This window comes from Dendropsophus ebraccatus, chromosome 9, assembly GCF_027789765.1.
Source record: "Dendropsophus ebraccatus isolate aDenEbr1 chromosome 9, aDenEbr1.pat, whole genome shotgun sequence".
Taxonomy (NCBI): domain Eukaryota; kingdom Metazoa; phylum Chordata; class Amphibia; order Anura; family Hylidae; genus Dendropsophus; species Dendropsophus ebraccatus.
In genome coordinates, this window is record NC_091462.1 from 111,878,000 (window position 1) to 111,905,626 (window position 27,627).

Consider the following 27,627-nt stretch of genomic DNA (forward strand, 5'->3'; position numbering starts at 1 on the left):
GCTGCTAGTTGTAGTTCTCCTGCAGCTCAGCCGCTCTGTATTGCTGTGTGGGCGGGCTGTATGAGGTGTTACACTTGTTATTACATACTGGGGGCCAATATGATATGTATAATATGAGTGCAAGCTAAGATAAGTGGGAAGGAAAACCCCTTGAAGTCATGTGACCTGCAGTGTTTGTCAGGCCCCTCCCCCACTGTCTGCTTCTTATCTCTCCTGGTCAGTGGGTCTCCTGTCCTCAGCTTATGGGTGAGTCACATGACCGGTCCTATCTATCTATCTATCTATCTATCTATCTATCTATCTATCTATCTATCTATCAATCAATCACATACAGCACTCATATATACAGGCAGCATGTAACATCACAGGGATAAGGGGTCCTCACACCTTACAGGATGCTGATACCACAGGAGACATCACAGGCATATGGGGTCCTCACACCTTACAGGATGCTGATACCACAGGAGACATCACAGGGATATGGGGTCCTCACACCTTACAGGATGCTGATACCACAGGAGACATCACAGGGATATGGGGCCGCACCTCACACCTTACAGGATGCTGATACCACAGGAGACATCACAGGGATATGGGGTCCTCACACCTTACAGGATGCTGATACCACAGGAGACATCACAGGGATATGGGGTCCTCACACCTTACAGGATGCTGATACCACAGGAGACATCACAGGGATATGGGGTCCTCACACCTTACAGGATGCTGATACCACAGGAGACATCACAGGGATATGGAGTCCTCACACCTTACAGGATGCTGATACCACAGGAGACATCACAGGGATATGGGGTCCTCACACCTTACAGGATGCTGATACCACAGGAGACATCACAGGGATATGGGGTCTGCACCTCACACCTTACAGGATGCTGATACCACAGGAGACATCACAGGGATATGGGGTCCTGACACCTTACAGGATGCTGATACCACAGGAGACATCACAGGGATATGGGGTCCTGACACCTTACAGGATGCTGATACCACAGGAGACATCACAGGGATATGGGGTCCTCACACCTTACAGGATGCTGATACCACAGGAGACATCACAGGGATTTGGGGTCCTCACACCTTACACGCTCTGCTGCAGACGTACAGTGATCAGTCTGCCTGCTTGTTGATGGTTTCCTTTGAACAGTATTGGAGCTGGTTGGATCTGTGTTGTGACGTGTTGATGAGGTTCAGTGTTGTGTTGGATTTTACCCTCTTACTGTTATAACTTTATGGTTGTTTTGCCTCTTTCCAGTGTACACAGTCCTGGGACCTAACAAGATGGCGTCTCGTCACAATCACGCTGATACCACCCCGTTTCTGACTCAGGCAGATGACTTGGATGAGGTGAAAGCCATTGGGCCACCACCACCACGCATGGTGGATGAAAATGACGATGATAGTCCTGAAACACGTGATGTGCACGCCCTGACCGGCATCTCCTATCGACGCTCTGTCACCATTGTGGGCATTCTCTTCTACATTAACCTGCTGAATTACATGGATCGCTTTACTGTGGCCGGTAGGTGGGGGAGGGGTGGTTTATCAGGGTCGGGGGCTATCAGCAGGAACAGATGGTCAGAGAGTGGACTCTGATCACCACCCTCTCCTCCCCTGACATCTTCTGTAGGTCAGCATATTGAAGGGTTGGCGCTGGGCATCACGCTCCTTACTTAAAAGCACTAAATAAACTTTCTAATCTTAAGTCCCGATACTTCTCCCGGCCTCTTAGACCTGTTATTGAAGACTTTAGCGTTCTTGGTATTTAAAGAGTTTGATGTTTGGGAACAGTCTGTGCCACATACACAATAACAGCATGTGACGAGGATGCCACTGTAAGGGGTTAATCTATGCCCACTCACTTACACGTGCCTTCCACTTAGGTGGCAAATTGAGCATAAGTCGCACCTTGACACAGTCCACGCACCTCAAAACAGTCGCTGCTGCCACCACCTTTCAAACTAAGTGAAAGGACTCTTTCAGCGAACACATCATTCTCTCCCAGCTGAGATCTAGGGGCCTATTCCACGGAGCGATAATTGGCCGATTATTACTCTGTGGAATAGAGACAACGATCAGCCAATGATCGTGTCATCGGCTGATCGTTTATTTAGGTGCAAACCTAAAATCATTGGGCACCGACCACGCATTGCTACGTGGAATAGCGATGCACGGCGGGTGACCGACGATTTAAAAACCTCATACTTTACCTATCCAGGCTGCAGGTCTTCTCCTTCTCTCCCGGTCCCGGCACAGCAGCTGCTTCGAAGTGGTCTGTCTGAGCTGACAGGCCGCTCCGAAGCTGCTGCTGCGTGCAGGACCGGGAGGAAGAGGAGCGCAAGAGAAGCCCTGTAGCCTGGATAGGTAAAGTATGATGTTTAAAGAAGGGCTGCAAGGACATCTGTAACAATGTCCCTGCAACCCTCACTAAACGATTATCGGGCCATGGAATAGGCCCAGTAAATGAGCGCCGATCTAGCAGATTGGCGCTCGTTTATATTGTTAATCAGGTCCCCATCGGCCTGTGGAATAGGACCCTTACAATAGTTGTTTGCCTTCCCAGGGGCTGAAGAAAATTATTGGTCCCCCTGCACTCTGACCAGTTTTTCCTATTGCTGCCATATTTTATAGAGGCAAAACTCAGTTCAGATTTCAGCTCATTAGGGTTATTAGTTGTCTCTGGCTGATTAGATGATAATGGGGAAGGACCAGGGACACCTCATTGCATATGTCCTTAGACTGAACCATTGTACTTTGGTTGGGGGGTGGGGTTGTGGTTGAATGGATCTGTCTTTCCTTTGAAGTGGATAAAACTCCAGGCTCCATGTCATAAGTCACACTTGGAGATAACCTGTTACCCCCCCTCCCTCAATAACCCAGGCCTAGTGTTTCGTAACCAGAGACCTTCAATAAACCAGGCTTCCTGGCCGGAGTTTATGATGTGTGGATGAGCCAATGTGTAGTGAGTGGAAAACACATAACATTCTGCAGTTATCGGAATGTACAGAAGACACTTTCATAAAAGGCTGCTTAATTTTTGTATTTTTTTGCAGCCTCCTGGGGTGACAGGCTCCTGGCCCCCCCCCCCCCCCTGTTAGAGCACCCTATACTTACCTAATCCCGCCGGGTCCCGCTTCTGGAGATGGTCGGGTCACTGAGATATCGGCGCCCGAAGCCCGGCGCGTGCGCTCCTCACATGAGTCCAACGCTCATAGAGAATGACAGGAGAGTCCAGCGCTCTGTCATTCTCTATGAGCGTTGGACTCATCTGAGGAGCGCGCGCGCCGGGCTGCAGGGGCTGAGATCTCTGTGACCCGACCACCTCCAGAAGCGGGACCCGGCGGGATTAGGTTAAGTATGGGGTGCTCTAACGGGGGGTCAGGAGCCTGTCACCCCGGCACGGGGGGTGACAGGTTCCCTTTAAAGAGGATGTACCATCAGGTACATCCTCTTTAACATGACCCACTGATAGAACGGCGCCGTCACTGGGAAGCCGGTTCCACGGTCCGTTTTTTGAACCAGGGCCTGGTTCCCGTGTACGGCACCATTCTATCGACAAGTACCAGGCCGGGGCTGAAGCGCAGGAGGCGGGCCGGCCTGCCCCCAGTGGGATGAATCCCCCACCCCTCTATGACGCGGCTTCATTGATTCTAAAGCCCCTGTCTGGTACCCGTGGATAGAATGGCACCGTATACGGGAACCAGGCCGCATTTCAAAAAAGGGCCGCGGCGCCGTTCTATCCGTGGGTCATATTAAAGAGGATGTACCTGATGGTACATCCTCTTTAAAGTGGTATTCTGGCTCTAGGCTAAAAATGAATAGAAAAAAATCATATCTAGCCTCGTCTTGAAGGGGTTAGAAAAACATGGTCACTTTCTTCCAGAGACAGCACCGCTCTTGTCTCTAGTTTAGGTGGGATTTGAAGTGAATGAAGCTTATTTGCAAACCTCACCTGAACTAGAGACAAGAGCGGTGCTGTCTCTGAAAGAAAGTGGCCATGTTTTTCTAGTGCTGAAGAACCCCTTTGGACTATGTTCACACTATATAAAAACAAAGGCCGTATTTCATAACAATGGCCATTGTTTGCACAACAAAGGCTGTTACCAAATACGTCCATTGTTTTTACTTAGTGTGGACATAGCCTTATTCTGGTCCCCTGGTTTTCTCTCTCTCCTAGACAAAATGGGTGCAGTAGCTGCTAGCTTAGCCAGTCGCTCTGTCACTGTTCCCAGCAGTGTCCCATCTCAGCAGGTCGTGGACTGGATGGAGCCAAATGGGCATTTGGGGGGACTGGGGTTAGGTTGATGTGGTGTTTCCCCCCCCCCGGGCTCGGCTCTATATTAGTATTAACTAATGATCCTTTAGGTCCATAGTAGTAACAGGGTAGGGTCTGGTTACCTGACTACTTCCCCTCCATTACTGATGCAGGAGAGGCACTGGCAATGTTAAACATGGATTAGAGCAATTTTCCTCCAACTTGTTGCTCTGCAGCTATTGCAAAACTACAACCCCCAGCATGTCCTGTCAGCTTTCAGCTGTCACATCATGTTGAGAGTTGTAGTTTTATAGTTTTACAGCAGTTGGACAGCCACAGGTTGGTGAACACTGTATTAGAGGAGTCTCCTGTTTTTTCCTGGTAGGTGTGCTCCCGGACCTGGAGGAGGCCTTCGGCATCAAGGACGGCTCTTCAGGACTGGTACAAACGGGTAAGTGTCCTGCCACCCAGGGACCGCCATTGTGAGGACTACATCTAATAGGATCCGTCTATTACTTATTTAATGCCGCCGACACGGTGATACATGAAGAGCAGTGAATTAATAAATATTGTCTCATTGTGAAGATATGAGACCTGTTGGCAGCTAGCCTACTTATTGGTGGTTTCCAGGTAACGGGAGAGTTGTAAGACTATAAGAAATAAGTTATGGAGGGATTTTTAAGAGCAAGTAGGAGACGTGTAAACATGGGGGACATGTCGGTCTGGACTCTCACCTCCTCCCTTCCTCCAGTCTTCATCTGTAGCTACATGGTGCTGGCTCCAGTCTTCGGATACTTGGGAGACCGATGGAACAGGAAATACATAATGTGCGTGGGGATCTCCTTCTGGTCGCTCATCACTCTGTGCAGCTCCTTCATTCCCAAGGAGGTAACGTAGTAAACATAGGAAAGCTTAAACCAAACTTGTCGTAGGTAAAGGGTCTGTCCAGGGTTAGAAAAACATGGCTTTGATATTGAAGAGAAGGAAGCTGTGCGGCAATACCAGACACAACCTGATGACTGCCACGGTGGTGTTTCTGGAGTAAAGCGGCCATGTTTTACTACTCCTAGACATCACCTTCCTTATTGGTACTCCTGGACATCACCTTCCTTATAGGTTGCAGACAATAAAATCTGAAAGTGGATTTTTCCCCTCTTCCTTTTCCAGTATTTTCCGCTCTTCCTGCTTACACGAGGACTGGTTGGAGTAGGAGAGGCGAGTTACTCCACCATCGCCCCCACCATCATTGCCGACCTCTTTGTGGCCGATCAGCGCAGCCGCATGTTGTCCATTTTCTACTTTGCCATTCCCGTGGGCTGGTGAGTGCCCCCCTTACAAACTCCAGCATTTATACAGCTGAGGGTTTGTTACAGTTGAGCCTATGACTCACATCTGTCCCTGAAGTCAGCCTCCATTGTTTTTTTTTTGACAGCACAGTACATTTATTTTCTTATTTCAGCATTGCTGGGAGCGTCCGCATCATAGGAGCCGGCCCTGTGACGCTGCCGGCTCCCATGCACTGACTTTTTATGGGTTAAGGGATCGTTTACAGTTTTTTGCACCAAAAGTATCATTAGTCGCAAGTTCCTTGATAAATTTTGTGCAATTTTTTTGCTAAAACACCTTGTCTAAAAAAAATGGAAAAAAAAGTAGAAGTGGAGTACTGCTCTCTGAGCAATTTTTTTGCGCTAAAACTGAAAAATCGCATTGCTTTAACAAAGTAGTAAGAAGAAACCATGCACCCCCCCAGCGTTAAAAAAAAAATATATATATATATAAAAATCCAGCGCGATTTGTATGCCAGGCACAAACAAAGTCTTGCGCAAGGCTTTTCTCTCCCCTTTCTAAGAATCCTGAATGGAAAATCTAGCAGACAAATACATACATGAAATCATGAGCTGAAATTCTATGTGTTGCAGCGGCCTCGGATACATCGCAGGCTCCAAGGTGACGGACGCAGCCAATGGAGACTGGCACTGGGCTTTACGGGTGAGTGAATGGCAGGCGGCATTCATCATAATGACTGTACAGGTGGGAGGGGGCTCTGAGCATTGTCCAGGATAGGATCAGTGCCTTGTCTGTCTGATATTGCACAACCACTTAACCTTCACATAGGTGGGTCAGGGCTCAAGAGAGGGGGCATGTATTGTGAGTTTAAATAGCAGACATCCAGTATCTCCAAGTTATTTATCTATGCAGTACTGCAGACTGTGATAATAATTAAGATAGGTAGGAGGATAGATATATCCTGTGATATCACTTAGCATAGTCTAGTGTGGGAAATACTGCGTCCTGTGGTTTTAATTAGTTCACGTAGTTACTTTAATTTGTATAATAAAAGTTATATTTTAAAGGGGGTGTTATCAATTAAAGGGGTTTTTGTACCCCGGGCTTCGGCCTGTGGGTTTGGAATTTATTTGTCTGATATTGCGGCTCAGCTTTATAGAAGAAAATGGAGCCCGGCTACAATACGGCCCACAGCCTGTAGAATGCAGGTGATTCTTGGTATAAAGCAGCCATCACTGCATTCACTGTCTCCTCCTGACAGGTCACCCCGGGTCTGGGCGTCATCGCCATCCTGCTGCTCATATTCTTTGTGATTGAGCCTCCCAGAGGAGCCGTCGAGAGGAAAACTGACAAACCCCTGAGCAACACTTCATGGGCCTCAGACGTGAAGGCGTTGGTGAAGAAGTGAGTGCCTGCTGTGTAGTGATGGTTGTCACCCCCCGTGACTACTCCGATGTTACTTACCTGTGTGTCTCTCTGCAGCCCCAGCTTTATGCTTTCTACTTTTGGGTTCACCACGGTGGCGTTTGTAACCGGCGCCCTCGCTCTCTGGGCTCCATCTTACCTGGCGCGTGCACGGATCGTCCTCTACAATACAGGGCCAAACGAGAATAATTATACGGACAGGTAAGGGGATATTTACTGTGTCAACGATGGTTAAGATCTTTACTGGTATAAATATGCAAAAAGAATCAGTGAAACCTCGTTTAAGAGTCTCGAAACACTGGACAAGCCAGCTATCACTCCAGGAAAGGAGCCAGCCAAGGAGTGGCTCCACCAAAACCACCATATTAAGTGGCCCCTTTAGTCAATATCCAACTGTAAGTCTCAGAACATGACAAGGGAAATGCCAAAGCCAGGTATCTAGCCACAGACAGCAGTTTCGGGTTGTTGGCCCACATCACCGTGGAGCAGGATTCTGGTGAGGCCAGTGAGTAGACGTGGGGGGGGGGGGGGGGGAATGTGTATATATCCTGTTCCATTATAGTGGACATGAACATTTGATTCAGCAAGGAAAACATGTATTTATCCTGTTCAGTGTAGAGATGAGCTGAGATGATCCTGGATCGGGAGCATGTGTACGTATTCTGTCCCTTCACAGCAGATAGGAGTAGCTGATCCTCCAGGGATACACATATAAATATGGGTCCAGTAACAGAACTTGGGGCAGTAGTCATGGCCGCTCGGTTGTCCTTCATGCATGAACCTCTGCCGTGATCTCTACCATGCCTTTCTCTGCAGCTTGATCTTTGGCCTGATCACAGTGGCCACAGGCATCTTGGGCGTCGGAGCCGGAGTGGAGATCAGTAAAAGATACCGCAAAATAAACCCCCGTGCGGACCCGATAGTTTGTGCTTGCGGGATGCTGAGCTCCGCCCCTTTCCTGTACTTATCGCTGGTTTTTGCTGAATCCAGTCTTGTGGCCACCTATGTAAGTAGTCTATATGCTAGTGGAGTCTCCTTCTGCCCTGATGCAGGGTCACACATAGTCTCTACTACTGCTCTCCAGCCTCCGTTTACTGCGTTTTGTCTTCTCTGCAGATTTTCATCTTCATTGGGGAGACCTTGCTGTCCTTGAACTGGGCCATCGTGGCTGACATCCTCCTGGTGAGTGATCCATCATGGGTGAGGGTCCTTGTCGTAGTGGAGACTATACTCATCCAGACATGTTCTCTCCCTTCAGTATGTGGTGATTCCCACGAGACGCTCCACAGCTGAGGCCATGCAGATAATGGTGTCCCACCTGCTGGGTGATGCCGGGAGCCCCTATCTCATCGGGGTGGTGAGTATCTAGAGATTACTGTAGGCTTGGGGTTGCTTGTATATCTACTGGATGCATTCATATAGGGCAATAATGGGGGCACCTATTCTTTAACATTTTATTGGCACCTACACTCAATGGCCCTGTTATTAGAGCCCGCTGCTTCTCCTCATAGGGTCTCATGGGAGAATCCAGTGATTGGTTAATGGCTAAACTGGATGGGGCCAGGATATTGCTGGCAACCCTGTGGGATTTTCTCATGTAAAAATGTGGAGAGTATACAGCGAATAGTGCGATCTCTAAAATAGGGATGGAAACCGCTTCAGAAGTGGATAGAGGGGGATATCAGACGATGCAATGTGCTATATGATGGGGGGGGGGATTCTAATATAGTGGACGCTCAGTGTAGGTAATGCTGTATTTTTCTCTAAAAAGAGTTTTGGACATCTGATTGCTTGGATAACAACGGTTACAGATCCTCAGTGTAAAGTGTAACCCTCTCTGTAACTATACATCTCCTCAGATATCTGACCGCATCAGCAGAGGGAAGCCGCCGTCCACCCTTCTAACATTCCGCAGCCTGGAGTATGCGCTCATGGTCTGCGCCTTTGTGGGCGCCCTGGGGGGAGGTTTCTTCTTAGCCACTGCCCTCTTCATCGAGAAGGATCGTAAAAAGGCGGAAATGGTGTCTGAAGGTGTGTGTATGTATAAATTGTTCGTGTCTCGAGCAGAATTGGCGGCTGCTGTGGGTGCACAGATAGTCCAGCCAAGGAATTATTTATCCTCTTAGTGGTGCGGAGCCCAGTATCTATGGCCAGTGTCTTGCAGTAGGTTTCCTCTGTTGGTTGGATTTTTGTGCTCCAGAGTCTCCTGAACTTGTGGAGCCGTCACTTCTTGTCACAGCAAAAACAGTGGAGGTTTCAAAACCATCTTAGACAAGTTCTTACAATAATATAACAGATGTGTATGTAGGAATATAGAACGTACTCATCATCCATCCCACTTCCCTTCATCCACCCCCTCCTTGGTTGATGGACGATGCCAGTTTTGGGCTGCATTGAATGCTCATCGTGTTACTGTGACATCTTATACTTCTCTGTGCCTCACAACTTTTCCCACAATGCACCACAACTCAGTACCCATACAATACTCTGGTCAGTTACTGGAGCCTGAGCATTTACGTGTAAGCAGCAGAATTGTGAATGCAGCTCTGGGTGTAAGTAGAGTACAAGGCAAGATAATGAAATCCAAGCAGAAGCTTAGACAAGCTATTGTGATATTATAATATTGCCTTGATGGTGGTCTGATTGCTGGGCCCCTCAGCAGGCAGGAGAAGGGAGTGATAGTACACATGCATGCTCAGCTGTTTCCCCATTCGTGGTCTATGACACTTCCAGATATAGTGGAGTTCAGTGTTTCCCAATGTTCCATAGAGAATGGAGCAGTGGTCAAGCAGATGTGCTGCTCTTTTTTTTTTTTTTTTCTTTGGAGAGGAAAAGCATCTGTCTTTTTGGTCACATGGGGTCTGAATGGTTTGTCCTCCACAGATCAGCTTGTGGATCTCATGTGGATCGAAGATAATTTCTTGGTATTAGCTCCTTAAATAGGCACAGCTTCAACTTATACTGCCTTCTGTTTCAGGGCTGCTGACCGAGGGGGAGAAGATCGAAGATAGGATTGTGGTCCCAAAACGTGGACGGTCTACCAAGGTCCCGGTGTCCAGTGTCCTAATATAAACACAAAAAGGGAAATGGTCTAGAGTTTCCTGGCTGGACCTAGCTCACCTGGTACTAGATACGCTGGTGGCACCATTGCCCTTGGCTACTACTGGCAGGATTGAGAACTTCTAATGTTTTGTCTTGTATGTCGCCTGCCAGCAGTGAGAATGATTCTGATATGAGGAAGAGCCACCCATGTCCGCCCCTACCCTAATCATCCAGCACATCAGCTCTTCATGTTGGAGAGCCGCACACCTCAGGACCTGCTTATGGTTTCTCTTTTCCTAATGGCTTTGATGCTATGAGACATGTTTTTTTTTCCGTTTGTTTTCTTCTTTTATGAACTTTTTAATGGGAAGTACAGATTTTTGGGTACAAAAGTAATCTCCAGCCTTTACCGTCTGGACGTCTAGCTGGGTGGAAGGGAGAGCACCAAGGAGGACTCTGCGACTGGTGGCCATTGAAGGCTCAGCATTGTTGGGCCTCTTCTGACTGATCTAAGGCTCTCGAGAGGACATGGTTTTAATTTTAAGAACTAATTCCAAGTATCTGTGTGCAATTTTATAATAGGTGACTTCGATTCATCAGACTGAGATGGTTTTTCAGTTGGTTATAGAGGATTTACTTATTGGGGAGTTTTGGACTTCATAGTGGGGAAAGGGGTGGATAATATAAGGGTAATATTGGATAATGGCTTGTAGTCGACACATCAAGTTCTGAAAGTTCTCATTCCGTTTACCAAGCAAGGCTCTGATCTCGCCCATGTAAACATTGACACCGGTCCATATGAATCAGGGATGGAGAACCTTTGTCCCTCCAGCTCAGGCATGATGGGAATTGTAGTTCTGCAACAGCTGGAGGGCTGAAGGTTCCCCATCCCTGATAGAAATACTTAGTACAGCTGCTATAATATTCTTCAAAGCCAACAACAGAAGACAAGATTTCGGACCTTCTCCATCGTCTGGGATGGCTCGCTAAGCGTTTATTTAAGTGAAATCTATTGAGTCTCAGTCCTGCAGCTAAAGAGCCTCTAGTAACACACTGCTGGATAAGACGCAGTATTTATAGACAGCGGTGGATCAGTGTTATCCGTATTAACACAAATAAATCTTTTTTGGGCCTCTAGTTTTCCTCAGAAACATTGTTCATTTGCCATATGCATAGGGAGGACAACAAGGTAGGAGTTCAGTTGCGTTTTTGAGTTTGTAAGACTGAACAGAAGTAAATGCCTCTGGATGCAGCTCTGCCGATCCTTATGATGCGAAAATCGGACCCTGGGCACTTCAGATAAGGCGATTACCTGCTACTGAATGGTAATTTTTAGTACAAAAAGTCACCAATAGGTGGCACTGTTGCAGTAACCTTATTTTATGTGCATAAATTGAGGCTTTCACAAATGCGCTGGTGATCAGCTGTTATTTCCCTACATCATGGCCTCACTGCTCACCTGATCTCACCCCATTTTCCTTCTGGTTGTAGGGCTTTCTAGAAGATCAAGGTTTACCGGTATTCATTGGTATATTCATGGGGTAGTAGTATAATGATATGGGGTGCAACTGCATCATATGGGTACAAACTACCAGTATGTACAGTCAGTCAGTAGAATGCTATCTCTGAGTCTCAGCCTTCTCTGAGTGGGGTGTGTAATACACTAGGGACCTGACACTGGGGTGTGTATTATTGTGGGGACCTGACACTGGGGTGTGTAATATACAGGTGACCTAATACTGGGGTGTGTAATATACTGGGGACCTGAAACGGGTGTGTAATATACTGCGGACCTAATACTGGAGTGTGTAATGCTCCTTCTGTGTTGTTCTGACAGTATATTGTAACTGGAAAATTTTGAACCCATGCCCATGATGGACCACACCCCACTGAGACTACACCCACAATAAGCCACACCCCTTTTTAACGCTAAAGTGTTCCTGGAAAAATTTTTCAGATGTTGGCAACCATGACATAAGCGCATGTCTGGGCATGTATTATTGTTTCCTGCAAATCCATCCTGGATGACTGACGCTGGCGCAGAGGAGTAGAAGCACTGGTTGATGAAGGTTATGGTGATGATGACATTGACTGAAGGTTATGTTACATGGCCTGATACTCCGTCGGAATCGTTTGCTGACCTGTCATCTCAGCGCTCGCTTTCCTCTCGTTCCCCGCTCGCTGCCGGTGCCATTACATGCAAAGACAGCGAGGGGGAAGCAGCTAAGGATTGTTTGGGTAGCCCACTGACGTCAGCAGCGGTTTGGGTCTCTCCTATTACACGGATCGTCGCACAGCAGACAAATGCTGCACAAAATCAGGATTCACATCATTAAGCGTTATAGGGCCTTGTGGATGCAGCCTGGCTTCTAGAATTAGGACAGGGAAAGAAATGGCTTCTTCACTTTGTTGGTCAATAAGATTTTGTGCACATGAGCCGCTTCTGCAGCTGAAGAAGTTGTAATTACTACATATTACTTATTCTCCACCTGCCCAGTTTATGCACATGGTTTTCTAATCTGGCAATGTTGATAAAAAACAAACTCCCACACAGGAGATGCGCACAGTAAGTCACACTCAATACAGCATTAAAGGGGTAGTGCGGCGCTAAACAATTATTCACTAAATAACACAAATTACAAAGTTATACAACTTTGTAATGTATGTTATGTATGTGAATGGCCCCCTTCCCCATGTTTCCTCCCACCCACACCAGACCCGGAAGTGTAGTGCTCTATACTCACCTGATTCGTGTCGACCCCCGTGCGCCATCTTGCGACAATGATGTAATGTAATGGTTTGTGTCCATTTCCCTGGCTGTTTTTTTTTTTTACATTTTTTAATTTATCTTTATTTAATTTTCCAATAAAATTCAATACAACTTGTTTAACACTTCTCCATATTGGAGACAACTACAAACACATTACATTTGATACCCAAATCCAGAAGGACAATAAAAAGCATCAAGTATATTCAACCCTTCTTAATAATGACCTTCCCACAATGATGACTATCTTAATTCTTACTTTATCAATATTCCAAGGATAAGTGAGTTAGTCTTTCTACTACATGTTCCGCTACCTAGAAAAAGAAAAACCATACCATCCCAAAAAAAATCCACCCCCAACCCGCCCCAATCAAGTGGAAAAGGAAGGAAAGAAGAGAGGGAAAAAAAAAAAAAAAAACCCTATTGGCCCCAGTATTTCTCATATTTGTTAACACATTGTTCCCAGTTTTTTATACAAGGTGAGTTAGGCGCCAACCACTTTCTGGCTATCAACAGTCTTGCATAAAAAAGAAGTCTCGTGATTTTCACTTTACCATTTGCATTAATCCCTGATGTATCTCCCAGGATTGCCAAAGTCGGAGAAATATCCAGATGTACCCCAATTCTCTCAGTTATTTTCCCAAATACTTGTTTCCAAAAGTTCTCCAACTCCCCACATAACCATAACATGTGAATCAACCCTGCATTTTCCTGACAGCATCTTGGACATTTGCTGTCATTCCTTCTTTTTATATGACAGAGAAAACTGGGAGTTTAGTACAATCTTTGCAGTATGTTAAACTGCACAATGCGATGGTCCTCAGACCATGAAACTTTCTGTATGTTACCATATATTTCCTGCCATCTCTCATCGCTAATTTCCCCCAGCTCCTCATTCCATTTCTGCCGACTTTTAATTCCTAGTGTATTAAAACTTATGAAATAGTTATATAGCCTTGAGATCTCTTTTTTCCTGAATGCCTGGTCCCTAAGTTGGTTAATAAAGGCACAATCAACTCCTACCCCATCTTTACTGGCTAGTTGTAAAGCCCGTATTTTCTGTCTCAATCGACCGAACTCGAACCATGCACTACTCGGAAGATAATCTATTTTAATCTGTTCCCAACTTTTAACTACCTTACCTACACAGATATCTTTCACGTGTTGTATCCCTGCATTCCGAAGTACTTTTATAACCCCTAAGTTCTTTAACTCTTCGATGTTGCTATTCCCCCATAATGGAGCAAGTCCTAGAATGCCCCTGACTTCTATCTTTTTCTTTAACTCCTTCCATGTCCTCCTCACCACTGTCCTGACCATTTCCCCTTGGCCCCACAGTTTCCCTTCAAGCCAACCTCCTTCTAGCAAGCCAAAAATATCCTCCTCCTTCTAGCAAGCCAAAAATATCCTCCTCCTCCAACCCTATCTTGCCCCTTAAGGCCTGAAAGAAACTATCTTTCTTATGCTTACCCAACCAGTACACCTGTGACGCCAAAAAAATAACTAGCCATGTCTGGAACTCCCAGACCACCTCTAGACAGTGGTAAACACATTCCCTCCAACTTCATTCTTACCCTCTTGCATCCCCAAATCAATGCATTAAACAATGCTCTGATGCGCTTGAAGTATTTACCTTCAACCCACACAGGAGCAGCCCCAAACACATACAGCAGTTTCGGAAGCAGTACCGACTTTACTAAAGTTATTCTATCTGCCTTTGACAGTAGCAACCTTTGCCAGACACCCACCTTTTTTTCTAAAACTCCTATAGTTTCCTTGATATTTAACACACTATATTCTCTAATATCCCCAGAAACCTTTACTCCTAAATATATAAACCAACTTCCCGCCTCTACTGTCCGCAGGGGAGGGAAAGATATGGATAATCCAGCATTCAAGGGAAGTAGTACTGACTTAGACCAATTAATTTTAATCCCTGAAAAGACGCCTGTCTCTATCACTGCTATCATTTTTCCTGGCTGTTTTAGCGTTTTGCCTTATTTACTAATGGTGTGCAAAACTACATTTTCCAAAACCTGGCCAACATGTCATTATTGTCCAAAAACCTGAAAAATGGCGGTGTAGTGTCCTTTAAAACCAACCGCAAGCAAAATGTAATTATTAATTTACTATTCCTATTGTAAAAATCAGCCACGTCTAGTGTGGGATGCATCGAAGTCAGGTTTAGTTTCGTACTGTGACAAACCTGACAAATTTACTAAAGGAAGAAGACGACATAAGCTACGGCAGGATGGGGAAAAAAGGATGGTATCTAAGGAAATGAGTCCCTATGTCTCCACATGGTATAGTATTTTGGTGCATTTTTTGCACTAAAAATAAAAAAAAGGTCAGAAAATACTGTATGGGAACAAATATGAAAATGGCAAATAAAAAATCTGAAAAGAAAGCGCTGAGCGAGATCTCAAGGCAAGGAAGAGAAGATTGTGTCCCCGATATCTGATCTGATCAAGAAGCTGGAAATAAAGAAGTACGAGCTGTCCAGGAAGATGCGTCACCTGGAGGAGATGTGTCATGTCACTGACCCAATAAGACTCTTACAGGAACCGGACATTACAGTATGTGATCATGGAGATGGTGAGGACACAGGTGGAAAGATCAAGTCTGGGGATGATCTGGATGAGGTTGTAATCTCATCTTACACATATGTTTGAGGGATATTGTCACCAATGTAACATCACAGCTCGGGTTCCATGTTCCAGACAAATTGCTGGATGAGGACACTGCTTGTGTATATGTGAAGGTATCAGAAGATCGAAAAACATTAACAAGGAGAGACCAGAATCACCAGGAAGGTTTCTGTTTTAATTCCAGCTATTAGAGGGGTATTCTGGGAAAACAACATAATTTTTAGTCCATTTTATAAAGTAATATAACTTTATATTATCATTTTATTTAAAAAAATATATACTCCCCCCCCCCTATGGCAGCAGTAAGGGGTGTCATGGCCTCTCTGCTGCCACCAGTGGTTATGTCAGGAACTATAAGGTTTCAGATGTCAACTGTTCCTCCATGTATGTGGATTACTATTTTAAAGTAAAGTTATCCTTTGCATTATTATAGGTACTCCACTATACCATCATCCAAACCCTGCAGTTAGTTCTATTAGTGGTGCACCAGGCAAATACTAAGGGGCTACTATTACCCTGCAATATTGCTGGAAAGGTGCTCTTGGGCCTGTAGTCTGCTCTAGATACTGCAAAGTGGGTTCCTGGTGCCTCTCAGTTCCAGCCAGCCCAACACCTACACTTTGTACATCCCCGGTAGCATTCTGCAGTTGTACTAATGACACAAGTCAACCACTGTGCACAGTGCCTTTTGAGCAATGCGGTTTGCATTGGAGTCATCCATAGGCAGTGTATTTCCCGAGATTTTTTGAGATATATACTACTTGTTTTTGGAAGATCTAAATATTTCTGTTGCGGACACATAATCATCCAACTACAGCAGTCACCTGCAGTACTTTATACTTTCTGATGAGCAATGGGGAAGTTGAGGTTCACTTCACCCCAACACTTGTAAGTTTTTTTTTTATATACTGAAATGTCAGGGTTGTTCTGTTTTTTTCCCTTCATTGTATTGGTGGTGGATTCTCTCTCTACTAAGAGCAGGAGGAGTCACTACAAATTCTACATCAGTAATCCTAGTCATACTAGTAAATCAACAGGAAGCACATTGAGCTGCAGGGGTTAATTCTTCTGCACAATCTCTCCGCCTTCTTTTGTAAAGGTTTTAGATTTCGATTCCTGCTCTTCCTTACTACAATGGCGTCTGCTGAGCTGAGGGAAGAGCTGGACTGCTCCATCTGCCTGAGCCTCTATACAGATCCCGTATCCCTGAGATGTGGACACAACTTCTGCCGCTCGTGTATTGTTCAGGTGCTGGATACACAGGACGGGGCTGGAGGTTACTCCTGTCCTGACTGCAGAGCAGAATATCTGGAGCGTCCGGCCCTGGAGAAGAACAGGAAGCTGGGTAATATAGTGGAGCGTTTCTTATCTACTCAGCCTGATATGGAGGAGACCAGAATCTTCTGCACTTACTGTACAAAGTCTCCTGTCCCGGCTGTGAAGTCCTGTCTGCAGTGTGAGAACTCTCTATGTGACGACCACCTGACAGCCCACAACAAGACAGTGGATCACATGTTAGCTGAACCCTCTGGCAACTTTGACAACAAAAAATGTTTTGCTCACAAGAAGATTCTGGAACTTTACTGCCCCCAGGATGCGGCTTGTCTGTGTGTGTCTTGTCTGGTTGAGAAGCACAGGGGACACCAGGTGGAACTTCTAGATGTGGCTTCTGAGGAGAAGAAGAAAAAAATGAAAAAATATGTGGATGAATTAACCTTACAAAAAACAGAAGTTCTTACAAGAGTCCAGAATCTGCACAAACATAAAGGACATATTCAGGAGAAAGCTTTTGATAAGAGGAAGAACGTCAGTAAATTGTTTATGGGAATTAAGGAGCAACTGGAAAAGGCTGAAAAGAAAGCGCTGAGCGAGATCTCCAGGCAGGAGGAGGAGATTGTGTCCCAGATATCTGATCTGATCAAGAAGCTGGAAATAAAGGAGGACGAGCTGTCCAGGAAGATGCGTCACCTGGAGGAGATGTGCCAGGTCACTGACCCAATTAGAACCGGAGATTACAGTATGTGGTCATGGAGATGGTGATGACACAATGGGCGATGGTGGAAAGGTTGAGTCTGAGTATAATATGAATGAGGTTCTGATCACACTGACCTTACACCGATCTATAAGGGATATTGTCACCAATGTAACATCACAGCTTGCGTTCCATGTTCCAGACTTATTGCTGGATGTGGACACTGCTCATGTAGAAGTAAAGCTATCAGAAGATCTTAAAACAGCAACACAATCAGAACAAAAACAGTCCAGACCAGAACTACCTGGAAGGTTTCAACTTCAACCCCAGGTGTTAAGCAGATGTGGCTTCTCCTCAGGAAGACATTACTGGGAGGTAGAGTGGAACCAGATAGGAAACTGTTTTATTGGAATGTCCTATCCCAGTATAGAGAAAAAAGGAGATCTGTCTGGAATTGGAGATAATGATAAATCTTGGTGTTTGTTCATTAATCTTGGAAAATACGAAGCATTACACAACATAGTCGATTTACTGCTTAATATGAAGTCATCATGTCCAACACTTGGCGTCTTCTTAGACTATGAGGCCGGGCGTCTGTCCTTCTATGAGCTGTGTGACCCCATCAGACACTTACACACCTTCACCACCTCCTTCACTGAACCCCTCCATGTTATGTTCTATGTTGATCAAGGAGCATCTGTAACAATAAGAAGCTGAGGCCACTTCCTCCAACTTACAGTATAAGGACATTAGACCTCTCAATACATAGAGATGCATCAATGCAATGCATATGGCGTCCCTCAGTGGTGGATTTTTACTGTTTGATTCTTTGTTTAGGCTGGTTTTACATTGTGCTTTTGTTTCTGTATCAGACTGGATTGGGGGAACTCAGGAATGAGAGGGAGTCGCTGAATCTATGAACAAATATCTCTGTCACAGTAACAGAAAGTGGCAGTAACTCTCCTTCTTCCTGAGGTAAAGCTGCCACAGAGGTTAAATAGATGGACTGCACCTAGGTGTTAATGGTGATGGTGAACCTTGTAGTTTCCCCCTGGGGTTTGTCTCTTACGGCTGCCTGAGGTGTTGGTGGAGACGCCCTTGATGTTGGTGAGGTGTAGAGTAAAGTACACAATGTGAAGTCAAGGTCTTGAGGTTCTTCTGCCCTGGCCGGGCCTCAGCGTCGCAATGACGCTGATCCCGGCTCTGCAATACATTGCTGTTGTCTGCAGCAGGCCAGAGCAATGTATCACAGATTTAATGGATCGTTGCTGTGTATATACAAATCCCCCAGGGGGACTTCTAGTTAAAGTAAAAAATAAAAAAAAAGTAAAAATGTTTTTTATTAATAAAAAATCCCCTCCTCTAATAAAAGTCCAAATCATTTCCTTTTTGCCATTGTATAAATATATAAACAAACAAACTTATTTGGTATCGCTGCGTGCGAGCAGTGGCCTCCCATTGAAAGAGACAGCAGACAGGATTCGGCACGGAGTCCGCGGGCGGGGGTTTTGAGCGGAATTTCATTGCCAATTCCGTAGTGTGAACGGGCCCTAAAACAGTAGGTGAAGTTGATCAGCTTCTCTCACTGGTCAACAATAAAAAAATAAATAAATATGCTTCATAACTCTCATCTGTTGCACTGACTTTGTTAGCTGGCTCCTAAATAATCTCCTCAGTCTCCTCATAAGTTTGTGATCCCTTCTGCTGCTGATGTTACCATAACAACAGCTTAGCTTACCTACTAAGGGAATTCCTGTCACAACTACCTTTTATGTGGTGCTCATTAGAATAGCACCACCCACTTTATAAATGTTTCTTTTAGTAGTTGCAGTACACTGAGGAGGCAGGTGGTGGTGCTGTTACCTTATTCCCTGTATGTGGTGCTTGCGTGTGTGTGTGTGTGTGTGTGTGTGTGTGTGTGTAAATAGTGACCCTTCTTTACTCTACCTTATCTCTACAGTCATGGGCGGATTAAGTTTATCATAGGCCCCGGGCTGTTGACCAAGCCTGGGCCCACCTCTCCACTGTAACTATGGTAACACTAGCGTGGTGCTAAGAGTACAGGATAGATAATGTCATGATGCCATGATTTGTGCAAAACTGTGGAAAAAAAGCAGCAATTTTTTGTAAATCATGGCAGAACTGTAGCTAGGAGACAATACACCACTGAAAGTATAAATCTTTTTGGGTGGTCATGGGCCCCCAGGAAGCTCAGGGCCCCCGGGCTACCACCTGAAACGGACCTATTATAATCCACTACTGTCTATAGTACAGACTAAACCCAATGCATGTACATAAACTCGTCCAAATACATTACAGGCTCCATTCTCTGCCCAACCTTAGGGAAACTCGGCTTCAGTATACGGCATTTCCATTTAACATATATGTTGTATTTACTTCAAAAGAAAAAAACATATACTTTAAGGTATACTAAAAATAGATGCAGACTAGAGATGAGCGAACCAGGTTTGGGTTCGAGTCGATCCGAACCCGAACATTCGGCATTTGATTAGCTGGGGCTGCTGAACTTGGATAAAGCTCTAAGGTTGTCTGGAAAACATGGATACAGCCAATGACTATATCCATGATTTCCACATAGCCTTAGGGCTTTATCCAACTTCAGCAGCCACCGCTAATCAAATGCCGAAAGTTCGGGTTCGGATCAACTCGAGCATGCTCCAGGTTCGCTCCTCTCTAATGCAGACGTATTCCATATCACAAAATCCATTTAATTTCCCACTGACTCTCATTATAAAATTGAATTGTAGCATGGTTGACTTTTTTTTTCTAGTATACAGCAAAATACATATATAGTAACGGTTAAAAAGGCAGTGTGAATCCCGCCTAACTAAGATATCATGTGCAGATCAGTGCTTGAGCTTTAATGGCATTGAATGAGTTATTCTGTGATTGATAACTGTTGATCATTGAAGGGTTATGATGGTGGTCAGACAGCCGGGACCCCCAGTCATCCTCAAAATAAATAGGCCACTGGACTGGTATAGTGCTTTGTCCCCTGCCAACTATTCCCTTATTTAATGCTGTTCTTGGCCTCTATTGAGCTGGGAGCTTCAGTGCTAAATCAGCAATATGGCCCCCTCATTGCCAGGATGGTGGGGGTCTTGGTCTTAAGGTGATGCCATATCCTAACAATATACCCCCACTGTATGAGATTTATGGGCCCCAAATGAGCTGTGAATCAATTTCCTATATCAATATTGATTAGATAAATGTAAAACTGCAGGATATGTTACATTCATGGGTCCCCATCAGGCTGCAGCAGACAGTCTCGGCAGAACTTATTGTGGGGTTCACACTGGTCAGGACTTTGTGGGTCTCTCTAGTTCACTTGGAAATAATCTGCTGTCAATATAGATAATTTGCTTCGGGTGTTCCCGGCATCTGCTCGTCCCACTCAGCCAATCAGTCTGCTGCCCTGCCGCACCCACTGATTGGCTGAGTGGGATGTCCAGCCGAGAACCCCCAAAGCAAGCCGGAGCGGGGAGGAGGTGATGTATGTTTCGGCCGATGGGGGTGCTAACTTACATACAAGCAGTATGTATTCTCATAGGGATGAACTGGCAATGGATCTGCATCGGATTTCACAGCAAATTTGCAGCGTGAAATCCACTGCGGATCTGGTGTGTGTGAAGGCACCCTTACTGTAAGTTCTCTCATCACTACTTGTGAGCCCTAATGGGGACAGGGACGGGTTTAGGTGATGTAACGTGCTGCAGAATAAGTTAGCGCTATATAAAGGAATTATTATTCATCTCTGAGATACCATGCACTGAGGCGTGTGTGGTCATAATTTACAATTCTATAGACAAAGAAAATTTGCAGTATTGTGCATGCACCATGATATCTTTCAGAAGCATCAATGATCTAAGGCTTCCGAAACATACTATGATATACAATAAACATTATACTCTTTATGGAGCTGAAGGACTTCTTTTTATTCATGTGAAATTTACACCCGAGATTCTAATTAAAAATCTTGACTGAATTAAATATTATATCAGTAGTGGTGATACAGCTTTTTGACACTTGTCCTACACTAGATTCCTGGGGGTTAATTGATTTTATTTCTTAAGTGATTAAACAGCAGGAGTGAATACAGTCACTGAGCTGTAGGGGTTAATTCCTCTGTGGATTCTCCCCGCCTTTTTATGCAAATTAACTTCTTAGCTTCTTTAGAATCTTGCTGTTTCATACAATGGCGTCTGCTGAGCTGAGGGACGAGCTGGACTGCTCAATCTGCCTGAGCCTCTATACAGATCCCGTATCCCTGAGATGTGGACACAACTTCTGTCGCTCGTGTATTGTTCAGGTGCTGGATACACAGGACGGGGCTGGAGGTTACTCCTGTCCTGACTGCAGAGCAGAATATCCCGAGCGTCCGGCCCTGGAGAAGAACAGGAAGCTGGGTAATATAGTGGAGCGTTTCTTATCTTCTCAGCCTGATATGGAGGAGACCAGAATCTTCTGCACTTACTGTACAAAGTCTCCTGTCCCGGCTGTGAAGTCCTGTCTGCAGTGTGAGATCTCTCTATGTGACGACCACCTGACGGCCCACAACAAGATGGTGGATCATCTATTGTCAGAGGTCACTAACTCCTTTGATGGCAAAAAATGTCCCATCCACAAGAAGGTTCTGGAGTATTATTGTCCTCAGGATGCGGCTTGTCTGTGTGTGTCTTGCTGTCTGGTTGGGGAGCACAGGGGACACCAGGTGGAACTTTTAGAAGAAGCTTCTGAGGAGAAGAAGAAGAGACTGAGGAAAGATCTGGAGGAAATAAACCCAAAAAAGGCAGAAATTGAGACCAAACTCCAGAATCTTCATGATCATAAGAGGAATATCCAGGAGAAAGCCTCCGATAAGAGGAAGAACATCAGTAAGTTATTTATGGACATTAAGAAGCAACTGGAAATGGCTGAAACGAAAGTGCTGAGCGAGATCTCCAGACAGGAGGAGGAGATTGTGTCCCAGATATCTGATCTGATCAAGAAACTGGAAATAGAGGAGGACGAGCTGTCCAGGAAGATGGGTCACCTGGAGGAGATGTGTCATGTCACTGACACAATAAGAGTCTTACAGGAACCGGACATTACAGTATGTGATCATGGAGATGGTGAGGACACAGGGGGAGATGATGAAGAGGTCAAATCTGAGGATGATCTGGATGAGGTTGTGATCTCACTGACCATATACCGATCCATGAGGGATATTGTCACCAATGTAACTTCACAGATTGGGTTCCATGCTCCAGATGTATTTCTAGATGTGGACACTGCGAATGTAGAGGTAAAGCTTTCACAAGATCTGAAAACAGCAACAAGATCAGAAAAATTACTGGGCAGACCTGAGTCTTCAGTAAGGTTTCTAACTTACACCCAGGTGTTAAGCAGATGTGGCCTCTCCTCAGGAAGACATTACTGGGAGGTGGAGTGGAACCAGTTCGGAAGATGTGGCATCGGAATGTCTCATCCCAGTATACAGAAAGAAGGACGGCAATCCGGTTTTGGATATAATAATAAATCTTGGTGTTTGGCTATGCTTGATACAAAATGTTTAGCATTACACAACTCGACCAAAGTAACGATCAATGGAGTTCCAAAATTTCCAACACTTGGAGTCTTCTTAGACTATGAGGCCGGGCGTCTGTCCTTCTATGAGCTGCGTGACCCCATCAGACACTTACACACCTTCACCACCTCCTTCTCTGAGCCCCTCCATGCTGCCTTTGTTATGGATAAAGGTTCCTCTTTTACAATAAGAAGCTGAGTCTGGCTCTAAGTATAGGAACATTGTTATTTCTGGTCACGTCAAGAACTCTACTATATAGAGATGTATTGGCAGGACCCTTTTGTAACACAGTGCACATGGCAAAACTAATGGGTCGACGTTTCCTGCTTGATTGTCTTACTCGGACAACAGATATAAAAATAATGCTTGAGCTGATTAGTAATGATCTTGCTGAATTATCCAAAGCTTAATAATATCTTACAATGTACAGCTCTTTGCTTAATCAGCCATTGGCCACAAATCTCCGATAACACAGGGAGACGTGTGGCTGATGATCTTCAAGCATTACATAATTGAGTGGTTAGCTAGTGAAGAGTATTTGCACAGGGTGATATTAGTCTGGCTTATAACAGGCCAGTGTGATATGGCCTTAATGTGTATGGTGCCTCCCAACGCTTTCCAGACAAAATTATGTTGGTGGAGGTAAGAATCGGACATGCCAAACTTCATCGTACATTGCCCAACCCTTTTGGTTTCCCAAGAGATAAGATGCCTCCTGAGGAACCTGGTGTTGTGATCTATGTGTACGTGGAATCTTCTTTACCACTGCCAGGTAAAAATCCAGTCCAACCTCAGTTCTTTCCCAGAGATGAAGCCTTTATTTAGATTCCGTCCCAGAGTGACAATAAATAGGTATAGCTCTGATGTTATAGAGTTATGAATGAATGTACCACTTACCCAGAAGATTTTACCTCCATTCATTCACCCCCTTTCTATGTTCTTCCTTATTCCTCCATCTTGTCTGTCAGTCCCTATCATTCATTCTTCCACTGTCTATATACCATTTCTACCACATTGGTTAACATTGAAGAACATTTGATTGGACAGGAGCAGGACAATCTGGTTTTCGTAACTAAACATTCAATTTGATTGGCTGATACTATTTTGTGTTGGTAACTGTGCAGCCTTTGGAGAGAAGGTTCCATGGTCGGCCTATTGTTTAGAGATGTGTTATGTAAACAATGAAACCTACCAAGGAAAACAAAAGTGATCTTTGAAGTTACCTTCACCAATTGTTCCATATCCTGCTTATCCGCCAGGAGTGTGATACCTATGGACTCTACCTCTTACCTATTATCCTGCTCCAATCTACACATCAAACAAAGTTTGGAAGGAACCATAAAATGCCAGACTGTTGCAAGCCCCATCCAGTCTGTAGAGCATAATTAAATGCTAATCCAATGTCCTTCAATATTAAACCAATGTTCAATCCCTATATACACACACACATATATACTGTATATATATATATATATATATATATATCTCTACACCTGGTAGCTGTTCTCTCTCCATTGCTTATTGTCAAAACAGTCCATACACCTTAGTTGTTGGCCAAAATACTTGTTGCTGACCACTATCCATTATGAGTCAGTACAACAGGAACAGGAATTATAAAAGCTTGTGGTAAAATGTCTGAAAAAAACAACAACAAGGTGTGCTATGTTTTGTGCTATGGGGAACTGGACAACCTTTTTTTCCTCAGTGAGGTAATAAAACAATTGGACACAAACCAATGTACCCTATGGCATTTATTTATTTTTTTATTTTCCTACCACAACCGGAGCAAAGCAACCCGGCTTAAGGCTGTGTTTACACATATTTTATTTGCTGTACCTTTTTTATTACGGTATTCTGAAATTTTTATTTATTTTTAAAATTAAATTGATTCTAGAGTGCTATATATATGATAAAGGGTTAATATACAGAATGTAACATAAAATCAAGTAAACAACATGAATAAAGTAAGTAACAGACTGGCACTTAGGGAAAGAGGAACTGCCTGTGGGAGCTTACATAGAAAGAGGACCCTGCCCCCCAGGGCTTACATAGGGTGAGAGGACCCTGCCTGTGAGGGATTACATAGAGAGGACCCTGCCCGCCAGGGCTTACATAGGGAGAGAGGACCCTGCCCGTGAGGGCTTACATAGGGAGAGAGGACCCTGCCCGTGAGGGCTTACATAGGGAGAGAGGACCCTGCCCGTGAGGGCTTACATAGGGAGAGAGGACCCTGCCCGTGAGGGCTTACATAGGGAGAGAGGACCCTGCCCCCAAGGGCTTACATAGGGAGAGAGGACCCTGCCCACTGGGGCTTACATATGGAGAGAGGACCCTGCCCACTGGGGCTTACATAGGGAGAGAGGACCCTGCCCACGAAGACTTACATAGAGAGAGAAGACCCTGACCATGAGGGCTTACATAGGGAGAGAGGATCCTGACCACGACACACAACACAAAGCACTGTGTGTATATATATATATATATATATATATATATATATATATATATATAATATATACTTAACTGCTGGTGCACTGATAACCCCTGACCTCTGCCCAGAGCTCTGCACATTTTCCTTTCCTACTTAATTGCCAGCTGGAGAAAAGAGGTCAGAGGTTATCAGTGCAGTGAAGCAGAGATCTCTGTCTTCTGCTTGTTAACCCTTTTTTAGTGTTGCAGCATGTAAGTAAATATTGGGTCACTTACACACTGCAGTACATAAGGGGTTAAGCAGAAGGACACAGGCTCTTACCATCACCCCTGGGCCCCCCTCCTGAACGGGCCCCATAGCAGCTGCCTACCCTGCCTTCATGGTAGCTACGTCACTGGGGTGTACGGTATATTTACCTTGAAGTAAAGGTGGGGTCTGTTCATGTTGAAACCCTTGATTTCCTTTTTATGCAGGATTTGTCCTCTGATATAATCTTGGGGTTACCTTGGCTGGAAGCACACAATCCGGTGTTCAATTGGTCCAGCAGGGAACTTATTCGATGGGGGCCTAAGTGTGTTCCCCACTGTATTGCTGTATTACTTGTGTAATGTTCCCCCGGAGAAGGGGAGATTCCAGAGTTTTTGGCTGATTATGCGGATGTGTTCAACGAGAGTTCGGTGGAGGGGTTGCCCCCCATCGACTGTATGATTGCTCTATTAATCTCGTTCTAGGGACCAAATATCCTAAGGGATGTATATTTAACCTGTCCTGTTTAGAAAGAGAGGCCATGCGGGAGTATATAAAGGAGAGTTTATGTAAGGGCCATACCACCCCCTCCTCTTCTCCTTTGGGGGCGGGGTTCTTTTTTGTGAGCAAAAAAGACGGTGGACTTAGACCCTGTATTGACTATCGTGAGCTTAACAAAATCACGGTCAAGAACCAGCACCCTTCCTGTCCTTTCTGGTTGAGCAGTTCCCAGAATGCAATGCTTTCCCTCAGCTGATCATCACAGTCCCACACCCATCACAATCAGTAAAATTAGTGCTGCACCTGCTTCTGGCCATTCAGAGATGGCCGATCACTCGGGATTGGGGGATCCAGCCAAGCCTCCTGTGACATAACACCCTGCCCCCTGTCTGCATCATCAGCCTGTGCTCAGCAAACACACACAATGTGAGACAGAGGCATGGAAGATTTGTCTCCTAAGGGAGGAGAGCAGTGGGAGCAGGAGACAATGGGAATTGGCACAGAGGCCATTTTTCTTCACTTCCTGGATTTCTATCAGCTATCAGTGTGCAGAACCGCACATTGTATAGACACTTCTATATAACTTTTAATGTACTTTTAATAGATAACAAGTTTTTCTTATATATATTATATATTTTCCTATCATATATTGCTGCTCTCTGTGCACCGGACTCTGGCTAAGTACCTGACTGTGCTTTTGTATAAACCTCCAAACACATTGCTGCTACTGTACCTGTGTATGGACTTCTGGCTGACTGCTGACCACGCTTGTCTCCACCACTTCACTGCAACCTGTCTACCGAACTCAAACAAACTACTAACCAAGGTTAGTCTCTTGTACTTTTGTCTACATCCAGTGTTGTTATTGCTATTGGGCTCCAACCCAGACTAGACTGTTACAACCATCCTGTCCCCTGGTGTGGTAGTGGCCATTTTGCAGCTCGATCTGGTGACTCAAATCGCGGAGTCTCAGTCCCTAGCACCCCTTAACACTCCAGAATCGCTGCTGTTTGTGCCCCCTAACTTCTGTCTCCGAGTCTTGGAGGAGGTTCACAGCTCTGTGTTAGCTGTGCACCCAGGGGTGGCAGGAACAAAATACTTGCTCTCACGCCACTACTGGTGGCCTTCCTGGGCCTGAGATGTGAAGGCCTTCGTGGATGCATGTGAGACCTGTGCTAGATCCAAGGTCCCTCGGAGGCCACCTGAAGGGTTATTACACCCTCTACCTGTGCCTATGAGACCTTGGACCCATATGTCTATGGATTTTATTACTGACTTGCCTTTGTCTAAGGGAAAACTGTAATTTGGGTGGTTGTGGATAGGTTTTCTAAGATGTGCCATCTTATCCCTTTATGCAAATTACGTAATGCTCGCACCCTGGCCACACTATTCATTAATCATATTCTGCGCCTGCATGGTATTCCAGAGAACATTGTGTCTGACCGAGG

At 45.1% G+C, this 27,627-nt stretch overlaps 2 protein-coding genes and 1 pseudogene across 3 annotated transcripts in view; all 3 read left to right on the top strand.

Moving 5' to 3' along the window:
- SPNS1 (SPNS lysolipid transporter 1, lysophospholipid) overlaps window positions 1-11,164 on the top strand; it is a 28,199-nt gene extending 17,035 nt beyond the window's left edge. For both annotated transcript variants that reach the window (XM_069984437.1, XM_069984436.1), the window contains exons 2-13: window positions 1,274-1,540; window positions 4,659-4,724; window positions 5,025-5,161; window positions 5,441-5,592; window positions 6,193-6,262; window positions 6,822-6,964; window positions 7,043-7,186; window positions 7,802-7,991; window positions 8,102-8,167; window positions 8,244-8,342; window positions 8,845-9,016; window positions 9,963-11,164. In XM_069984437.1, coding sequence (XP_069840538.1) covers window positions 1,300-1,540; window positions 4,659-4,724; window positions 5,025-5,161; window positions 5,441-5,592; window positions 6,193-6,262; window positions 6,822-6,964; window positions 7,043-7,186; window positions 7,802-7,991; window positions 8,102-8,167; window positions 8,244-8,342; window positions 8,845-9,016; window positions 9,963-10,057 — 1,575 coding nt within the window. In that variant the 5' untranslated portion in view covers window positions 1,274-1,299 and the 3' untranslated portion in view covers window positions 10,058-11,164. The remainder of the gene's footprint in view (window positions 1-1,273; window positions 1,541-4,658; window positions 4,725-5,024; window positions 5,162-5,440; window positions 5,593-6,192; window positions 6,263-6,821; window positions 6,965-7,042; window positions 7,187-7,801; window positions 7,992-8,101; window positions 8,168-8,243; window positions 8,343-8,844; window positions 9,017-9,962) is intronic.
- A 5,400-nt stretch (window positions 11,165-16,564) lies between these two features.
- LOC138801527 (E3 ubiquitin-protein ligase TRIM39-like) lies at window positions 16,565-19,928 on the top strand (annotated as a pseudogene).
- A 1,686-nt stretch (window positions 19,929-21,614) lies between these two features.
- On the top strand, window positions 21,615-24,722 carry LOC138801526 (E3 ubiquitin/ISG15 ligase TRIM25-like). The gene has a single exon (XM_069984438.1). It carries the CDS (start codon window positions 21,631-21,633, stop codon window positions 23,197-23,199), a length of 1,569 nt encoding a protein of 522 aa, XP_069840539.1. The 5' UTR covers window positions 21,615-21,630; the 3' UTR covers window positions 23,200-24,722.
- Window positions 24,723-27,627: the final 2,905 nt, after the last annotated feature.